Source organism: Saccopteryx leptura, chromosome 8 (assembly GCF_036850995.1).
Source record: "Saccopteryx leptura isolate mSacLep1 chromosome 8, mSacLep1_pri_phased_curated, whole genome shotgun sequence".
NCBI classification, from domain to species: Eukaryota; Metazoa; Chordata; class Mammalia; order Chiroptera; family Emballonuridae; genus Saccopteryx; species Saccopteryx leptura.
Genome location: NC_089510.1, coordinates 30,682,869 through 30,692,309, shown reverse-complemented (window position 1 = coordinate 30,692,309; position 9,441 = coordinate 30,682,869). Strand labels below are relative to the sequence as shown.

The 9,441-nt window shown below is 43.8% G+C and overlaps 1 protein-coding gene across 3 annotated transcripts; it reads right to left on the bottom strand.

Moving 5' to 3' along the window:
- Nucleotides 1-898: 898 nt before the first annotated feature.
- Nucleotides 899-8,425, bottom strand: CLDND1 (claudin domain containing 1). 3 transcript variants are annotated; one of them, XM_066347422.1, is made up of 6 exons: nt 8,270-8,372; nt 7,158-7,201; nt 6,645-6,951; nt 4,012-4,122; nt 2,413-2,550; nt 899-2,297 (listed from the first exon to the last, which is right to left on the bottom strand). In XM_066347422.1, the coding sequence occupies exons 1-6, from the start codon at nt 8,274-8,276 to the stop codon at nt 2,077-2,079; spliced, it is 828 nt and encodes a 275-aa protein (XP_066203519.1). In that variant the 5' UTR covers nt 8,277-8,372; the 3' UTR covers nt 899-2,076. The 3 variants fall into 3 exon arrangements, with proteins under 3 accessions (XP_066203519.1, XP_066203521.1, XP_066203520.1); XM_066347424.1 differs by having other exon boundaries at nt 7,158-7,223; nt 8,270-8,362; XM_066347423.1 differs by lacking the exon at nt 7,158-7,201 and having other exon boundaries at nt 8,270-8,425.
- Between the last annotated feature and the right edge of the window lie 1,016 nt (nt 8,426-9,441).

The window sequence follows — 9,441 nt, the reverse complement described above, 5'->3', positions numbered from 1 at the left end:
GTATTAGTTTAATTTTTAAAATGGTCAAGTATCAGTAATTCATAAGATTCTATCCTTTTAGAATCATGAGACAGCTGAAAACCTAGTTTTCACATCAAATAAAACAACATGGCCCTATGTATTCCAAAGAAGAGTCTTCACAGGAGAGGACACCTCAGCTACTCCATAATGTGCTTAAAATACCAACTTCAATCCCTATTTAGCAGCAGGGCATATGGTGCTAGCTCTCCATGTTAAAGGATGCTTGCTACTGGTGATTCCACTTCTGAGTTTCTACAGAATGCTGTTACAATGATAGTCACAAATAACTTCGGAGTGACCAGAGGCAGGAACCACTGTTTAAAATAATTCCCAATAAAAAATGCTCTGTTGTTCTATAATTTAAAAAATCTGTTCTAAAAAGTGTTCTGTGTTAGTTCACTTAGCTTTTCTCCTGTTTACCCTCCACAGAAGGTGCTGAAAGGGAATGAAGGTTCACGAGTTAGGAAGAGAGAGAAAACTCGGTAGCCAGCCATTGCACAGGCAATCCTCAGCTGCGCAGTAATACTACTGGCTCGCCGGAAGTCAAACGCTGACTTGACTGTTTTAATAACATTAAACACAAACATCCAGTCATTAAGTGAATTTATGAAAAACTAGCCACATTATGACAGAGATCACAAAACTACTTGGAAAACCTGTTTTAAACCTCTGAAACGTAAGAGATAAAGAGTCTCTTATTTTCTAATGGGGGCAAGAGGTTACCACAATTCCTGGACGAGAACACAGACCCAAACACTGGACACAGAGACAGGTCTATAAAGCAACAATACATGTCCCACGGAGAGCCACGGGGCGCTTATTCACAAGCTTGTACTTCTTTATCCAAAGGTGTTGAGATTTAAATCAGCCGAGTCTCTTATCATTTTCAATTTTATTTTCTATAAAAGACAGACTTAGGATATTGTAAGAAATTACTAAATTACATTTTAAAAAATCTGTCAAGTGCTATAGTAATGAAATAAATAAATAAGATTTTTAAAACTTCAATGTTTATAGACATATTTATAAAAAAAAAAAAATGACTGAACCAGAAGACATTAAATAATGCTGATACACACCAGGAAGGGATTTAGGCAAGGAAAGGCACATCATTTCACCACAGAAATAAAGACCACGGTCAGGAGGAACAACCAGCAGCTGTGGTAGTTTCCCAACTCCAGAGGGTCTTTATGGTGGAACGTTCTTTATGGTACTTAGCTGAAATAAAAAGATAGCAGTGGAAGAATTTTACTCTGTGTCCCCGGTGTAGTATTAAAAAAAAAAAAAAAAAAGCACTCTTATAATAAGCCTGGTGTGTTAAGGGAGGAGCAATACTTCCAAATTGATTTGGCGGTAGTGAAAATCCTGACATATGAAGGAGAGATGGGGGGGGGGGGGGGGATAAGATAAATCTTCTTGTCTGACTGCACTGGAATTCCTGCCGTTACAAAGTTAAAATTTCAAGTAAATACTGTATTTTTCACTTCTTTCTTGTAGATAAACAGCTGCCACATTTCATCTCAATGAAGCTATATATATACCAACATTTAGGGAAAAGGATCTTATGTAGCTTAAGTCTGAAAATGAGCACTAATGCCTCTGGCTGACTGGCTATCCATAAAGAAAAGTGAACGTAAGTTTTGACAATGATGCTGTTTCCCAATGACATAAAATTTCCAGTTGAATACACACAATTACTTTACTGAAAAATCTAACAGACATCAGCAGAACTAGCTCTGGGTCGATGTCCCACTATCAGTTACATTTCACAAATTTGTGCCAAGAATCTACCCATTCCCTTCTGTCTGGACTCTGATCCTGTATTACTTTGTTGGAAATATGGTATCACTCTGAGTAATGCATATAAATTTTAGTTGTATTAAAAAAAAAACACAACTGTGAATAAATTAAGTGGATTTTCAAGATAAAATGATATATCCGCAAAATAATAAAAAAATGTTAAATTAAAAACTATTGGGGTGGAGGGGGGACAAAGGAAAATATTACTCTTAAAAAATAACAGAAAGAGCAGTTGTAAAGCAGCTAGTCTCCCGCTCAAGCCACACGGTACGCCTTCATTAAGGTGTACTCCTTCCGGTTGGTGTGCGCCGCCCAGATGAAGAGAGCAGAAGCCATGAACTGCAGAGGGGCCGAGACACAAGCCAGGCAGAAGGACCACCCGAACTCCCCGGTCACACTCTCAGGCAGCTCGAGTTTCTGGTGGAGTAGTTCAATTCCAGCCACGTAACAGCTCACTGAGCCCAGTGTGCACAGACCTTGGAGGAAAAAAAAAATGTGACAGATAATATATGAATATTGAAGCATTACAACCCTTCGGCCTCTAGGGAAACAGAAAGAAGGTAAAATGTTAAGGAGGATGACCAGACCCACCTGCGAGGAGATGGAGGATGCCTGTGGCAATGGTGGGGTACAAGCTCCGGCAGATACAAGCACAGAGTCCAATCAAAGCCCCAAAGCACATCAGACCCAGGCTGACGAAAGGTAGAAGGAACTGGCAACGCCAAAGATCTGAGTTTAAAAAGAGTGAGAGAGAAATGTTACCATGATTCTAGACACTTTTTCCACAATGGCGTTTTCTTTCATATTCTAATTAGATCTTTTCTCAAAAATGAGAAAGAAATATTAAGGTTTCTTTTCTAAAGAACACTGCTCCAAAGAATGCTAACTGTGTCCTGCCACCAGTACAGGACACTAACCGTTAACCGTTACGGGGTCAGCAGGACAGGGCTGACTACGGCAGGCACTGTTCTACACGTGCCCCTGAACTATAGACAGCGTCTGAAGGAAAACGTGCTGGCTTGACATACAAAGAAATCTAAGTCCCCATAGGATCTACGGCAGGAACACGTTAATGAATGACGATAAAACTCCTGTTGAAAGAATATAATAAAGCACAAAGTAGAGGACCTGGTATATACCAGGCATTCAATAGTAGTTTGAATTATCAGAAAGTCCTTCAACCACATGGGAGGAAAGCTGATGACTTCACAAAGCATGCCATTCCATTTCTAAACTATTTTAATTATTAGCAGTGTATTAAAAGCAACTACAAACCAAATCTACCATTTAACACTAGTTTTACTTTTAGAACTACATGAAAGTATTTTCTCTAACTGTCCTGCAAATTCTGTTAGTAGTAAATAAACGTCTTCCTAATGCATCTCCAACACAAAACTGAAAATTTGCCCTTTATTCCATGTTTCCTCTCATGACACGGTCATTCTTCCAGGAAAGACCCAGTAAGTCTCTGTGGATTGGAAACTATGCCCACATCTGAAGCCAGTATTTCCTGGGTGGCTTGACCCTCCAGGAACAGAGTGCTCCTAATATTTATACAGACATTCATTAACTTTCGACACCCACACTTTTGTTACTCCCACCTAAGACTGGATTAATACTAGCGGCAGGCCTGACATTCAACTGATTCATACAGAGCTTGCAGCCACCTGTTTTCAACATCCCCATCTGAACTCAGGTAGCTTGTGTTTAACTCTAATACAGGTATTTATTAATCCCTATTAAATTCCCTCTTTCAATGGACTCTCTAATAACATCTTATTTTTTAATTGAAAGGTTTTAAATAGATGGGAGGGCACATTCATTGGCTGTTCCACTTAGTTGTGCGCCCACGGGTCCCTCCTGCACGAGCCCCGATGGGACTAAAGCTGCAGCCAGGCGTTCCGGGACAGCCTCGAACCAGCGAAGCTCACCGGCCACAGCCAGTCACACCTTCTGAAGCGTCTGGATTTTGTCACCCACTGTGTTATTTTTGCCTCTCTCAACTTCCTATTAGCAATTTGGTACGTATGTACCTAACTTCTAACATACATTATCAACAGATCAATTTGTTGAAATACTGTTAGAGATCTTATTTCAAGTTGACAGAATGTTCCAAAATCAGAATTCAAAAAAATGAAAAATTACTGCCTATTTTTCCCCTAATTGTCCTGCTGATATCAAAGTACTTACAGGTCCGAAGAAGATCAATCCCACTATTGTGGTTTCCAGGATCGACATACTTCTCCATGAACTGCTCATTTAATGTGAAACCATTGCATCTTGTGACCATGTCAAACGATTCTGGAACAAAAATAACAATGATTGCTTGTTGTTTTAATCATAAGAATTCAACAAAAATCTCTTTCAAAGCCCTGGCCAGAAAGCTCGGTTGGTTAGAGCATCGTCCCAATGTGCAAAGGTTGCTGGTTCGAAACTATGCTCCTGCCTCTTTCTCTCTCGGTTCCTCTCTCTAAAACCAATTAATTCAAGAAATTATTCTCTGAAATAAAAAGTGACATAGAAAGATATTCCCAGAGGAGACAGCAACCTCATTGACTGACATGTAGGATCTATGCTCAATAGATGCCAGTGGTTCTCAGTGGCAGGCTTAGATATGGGCACAAGAAAGGGAAAAACAGTAGAAGCAGCACAATACATAAGAACAGATATGTAGCCATGGATGGCTAGCTCAGTGGTAGAGCGTCAGCCTGGCGTGTGGAAGTCCCGGGTTCGAGTCCCAGCCAGGGCACACAGGAGACGCACTCATCTGCTTCTCCACCCCTCCCTCTCCCCTTCCTCTCTGTATCTCTCTTTCCCTCCCACAGCCAAGGCTCCATAGGAGCAAAATTGGCCCGGGGCTGAGGATGGCTCCCTAGCCTCCACCTCAGGTGCTAGAATGGCTCCAGCGGGCTGCAACAAGGCAGTGCCCCAGACAGGCAGAACATCGCCCCCTGGTGGTCATGCCAGGTGGATTCCGGTCGGGCACATGAGGAAGTCTGACTGCCTCCCCCTGCTTCTCACTTCAGAAAAATACAAATACAAAAAAAAAAAAAAAAAAAAAAAGAATAGATATGTAAGAAGACTAGGAAGGAGAAGGAGGGAACAAAATCTGAAATAAACAGGAAACAAGATCTTCTTCCCTAACCGATTCTACCTGCCATCTTCCTCACCTCAGGTGATGACAATTCCACCCTTCGTTTCTTAGCCTAGAAACTTTCGAGTCATTCTTGACCACATGTGTTCCATCAGGAAATCCTAGAGGCTCTACCTTCAAAATTATATCTAGAATCCGTGCTCAGTCCTACTACCCTGGTCTGAGTCACATCATCTCTCACCTGAATCGTAAGCCTCCTAACTAGTCTCCTGGCTTCCACCTTTGCCTGCCACCTGCATTCACCGTATCAGCCTGGGAAACCGGGTCAAGGCTCCTCTGTTCAAAGCCCCTGATGGCTCCACCACATTCAGAGTAAAAACTAAAATCCTCATCACGCCTAGAGAATCCTGCATGATTTGTCCTACTTCTACTTCCAGTACATTTGTCTCTAACAGAATACCTACTCCCTCTCCCTCCATTCCAGCCCAGCGGCTTCTTTACTGGCCCTTGACTATTTCAGGCACGCTCCCAACATAGGGTCCTGCAGCAGCTGTTCCTTCCAACCTAAACGGTTCCCTCTGCCTCCATAACTACCTATATGGCCGACACCTTCACTTGTAACAGGTCTTTACTCAAGTGGTGTCCTGTTGAAGAACATCCTTCCTGCCTATAGCACTACCACAACTTATGCCCACCAATATCATATGTATTTCCATCTCCCCTTTATTTTGCTGTTGATTCATAACACGTGTCATCTTTTAACATGCTGCGAAATTATTGTTTATACTGCTATACTTATGTTAATTACTTATCACCCCTTATTAGAATGTAAGTAGATCCCCCAGGGGTAAGAATTTCTGCCCCCGATGTGCTCCAAGCTACGCCCTGGAACATGGAGACATACAATAAATATTTGTTGAATAAATGATAAATGGTTACTAAGATTCAAATATCAAGTACTCCTATGCTCTCACAGAGTTAAACATTTTACAATAAATTTTGACCAACTTTCCCCACTTCTAAACTTTCTTTTTTCCAAATCACAACTACCGTTCCTCTGATATGTGGCAACTCAAGCTATTAGGCTATGATCTGATTCTCACCAAGACGCCAACAGAAGTAGTCACAAATAAAAACAAAATGTAAAGTTGTTCCTTACAAAGAACTCTAAAGTTTCCATGTTAATAACTGGAAATTTAAAATTTTAAATGTTAAGAATGCTTGCAAAGTAAACCTGAGAGACAATTTCTAAGGTCATTTTTCTTCTGTACTGTGCATTTTTAACCTATAATGTAGAGTGGGTCAAATTATATCCTCTAAGACTTAGAGTGAAATAATATCTACTAAAACACAGCTAACACATTCAAGGACTATCTATTCATATTTGTTGACTTGATTTTGGATATTAGTTCTTTTTACCAATTATTTCCTCATGATGTGTGAGATTAATAAAAAGGCTTTTAATGAATAGGTAAATAAGTACAAAGACTTAAAATGTCTTTCCCAAGATAAGGACAGTTACTCATCCAACCAATACTTAGGAGTATGTATAATGGTAAGTCATGGAAGGAAGGCGGGGAGAAGGGAGTAGGGAGAGAAGAGACACCTAAGATTTATTCCTTTAACGAAAGAGAGCTCATAAAGTTACTTATACATAAGCTGGCCATCATCACATCCCTTTGTCTACTGTTGAACAGGTAAAGGGGACAGAGGTTTACAAGAGAAATACCTGTCTTTTCCTGGTTATTCCAATTTATGTTTTGGGGTACAGTGATACACCGTCTCCACAATCCCACTGTGCCATTGTATCGGAAAAGTGCGTCATTGTAAGTCTTTTCATCTGCCTCATCGCTAGCGAAGTCGTTCCAGATGTTTTTGTTCAAATCGCTGGAATTTTCTTGAACTGGACTTCGATATTCATACCAGAAGTCTGTGCCGATGGAGGCAGCCATGTAGATGGTGGAAATGAGGCTAAGCACACACGCAATGACAAATGCTGTAGCAAAACGGTTATCCATTCTGGCATTCAGACTGCTCTGTATAAAAGTTGAAGAAAAGTTAGCCTCAATCACGGACAAATAAAGGTTATTTTGAATGAAATTATCTTCAAATCACCCTTTATTCCCCAGCCTTTGGATATTTAAAACAATGTCTAATCATTAAGGAGTGTTCTTTAAAGCATGTTTGAAATGAAGTTCAAAGCAAAAATGATCATAAAAGTACTTAATGAAGGCTCACATACCCAGGATGCTACGGAGACAGAGGTCTTGTTCTCTAGTCTATCACCTGCACACTAAAACAGACAACACTGAAAAGGACATACACATTACAGATACAAACAACAGACATGCCCAGAGTCAGCAATGTACCATGCATAAATTTTAAATTACAGACTGAATTTTTTTATTCCAGCTGCAGAGCATTAGTGGTTTGGGTCTTAGTGTGAAAAGGGCATATAGGAAAAAGGAAGCAAAGGAAACCCGCTCCTCCCACTTTCCTCTGAAGAAGGAAATCTTCGGAAACAAGGTTTCAAGTCAGGAAGACGGAGTTGAAGGTCCGCGTGAATCCGCAGGGAAAGGTTGTTCTAGGCGCACAGAACAGCCAGGAGAACGCACAGAGCTATGGACCTGCCCTGATCCACCCAAGCGAAGCCAAGCGCCTTTACGCGGCCAGATCCTCCGCTCCCCTCTACCCTCCCCATTCCTTAGACTTTGAACTTCCTCGTCTGCGAACTCGATGACCTCGCCTCGGCCGTAAAGACAGCTGAATCAGACAAACTCGGAGCCCCGCCGGGGCGCGGGGCCGGGCGGCGGCGGCCGTCAATGGCCGCGGCAGAATGACTCAAAGCGGATCCCGCTGAGTCAAAGCCGGCGCCGCACCGCACGCGCCGCGGAGCGCGGACACAGGCTCGCACGCCGGGGCTGAGCTGCGAGGACCGGGAGTGGCTGAGATCGAGGCAATGACAGCGATTAACGAGAACTCCGCGAGTTGGGTTGGTGTTTGGTTTTTCTGTTTTGTATTTAACCCTCTTCCACCCCGCTGCTCTCCGATGACCTTAGCAGGTCCCGCGGCCGGAGCGGCGGCTCTCTCAGGCCGGACGCCCGGCGCCGGGAGGGTGGACACGAGCCGGGGCTCGGGTGGGGGAGCCCCGCGCGGCCGCCGAGCCGGGGCCCCCGGGACCCAGCCAGGCCCCTCGCCGGACCGCTCAGCCGGAGAGCAAGCCCCGCCGCAGCGCCGGGCTCGGAGCCCGCCCACCCCGGCCGCGCGCGGGGCGGAGACCCCTCCCATAGCCTCTGCAAACGTTAAGCGGCTACGCGACCCCGGCCCAGCGCCCAGCCGGCCCAGCTCACTCACCGCCCATCCTCCTGCTCCGCCAGCTTCACCCTCCAGCTCAGACCACGGCACCCTACTCGCTCCGCGCCTCCTCTGACGCACTTCCCCGCAGAGCCCGCCCCCTCCACAACTCCCGCGCCTCGGCCTCGGCCTCCGCCCCAGGCCTGGCCAGGACCCGGGGCCGAGGGGGCTTGTGGGAGTTGTAGGAGGGGCAGAGAGAAAGCTGAGAGAGAAGGCGGTGGGAATCGCAGGCTCGGCGCGGGGCCTTACGGGAGATGTAGTTCAGCTCCGGAGAAAAAGATCTGCAGCGTGCAAAGGGTGTTCTGGGCTGATGCGTTCTTTTATCTTACGAAGGAAGGGACAAGGGTCCACATAGTAAAGCGAACTGTCTCCGGTTTATTGCTGGTCGTTGATTGTGACCTGTAGAATTCAGGTTTTGCAGTTTTAAAGAGGAAGACACAATTTCAATTCAAAGACAAGGGAACTGAGCTCAGGGTGAATAACTGACTTATCAAACTTTAATATTGGGGTGAGCTGACTAGCTTTGTGACAATAGACAATTTACTTAACTTCTTTAACTTTCAGTTTTCTCCAAAATACGGATGTTGCTAACAGCTCCTATCCTAAGTGGTCATTGTGAGGATTAAATGAGAAAAAAATACTTATTAAATGTCCAGCATTGGGCCTGAGGCATAGTAAACAATTATTAAATTGTTAGTATTTGAAAATATTTGTTGAACATCTAAAATGTTTAACTGTGGCCTGACCTGTGGTGGCGCAGTGGATAAAGCGCCAACCTGGAAATGCTGAGGTCGCTGGTTCGAAACCCTGGGCTTGCCTGGTCAAGGCACATATGGGAGTTGATGCTTCCAGCTCCTCCCCCTTCTCTCTCTCGGCCTCTCCTCTCTCTGTCTCTGTCTCTCTCTCTCCTCTCTAAAAATAAATAAATTAAAAAAAATAAAATGTTTAACTGTGATATATATATATATATATATATATATATATACAGCTTTTATTTTATTTTATTTTATTTTATATTTTATTTTTCCAGGTAAGACGAAGGGAGACAGTGAGACAGACTCCCGCCTGTGGCCAGAGGGGGATCCACCTGTCCTGGACAATGCTGGGATCAGCTGAGCTGGTTTTAGCACCCGAGGCTGATGCACCAGGGCCAACTTGCTGGAACCAATCCA

What these genes read in the sequence shown, in the direction of transcription:
- CLDND1 (XM_066347422.1), bottom strand. An exon ending in GAATAACCAGGAAAAGACAG is followed by an intron (nt 4,123 to 6,644) that starts GTATTTCTCTTG and finishes TTTTTGTTCCAG; the next exon opens with AATCGTTTGACATGGTCACA. An exon ending in CATCCTCCATCTCCTCGCAG is followed by an intron (nt 2,298 to 2,412) that starts GTGGGTCTGGTC and finishes TTTTCCTCCAAG; the next exon opens with GTCTGTGCACACTGGGCTCA.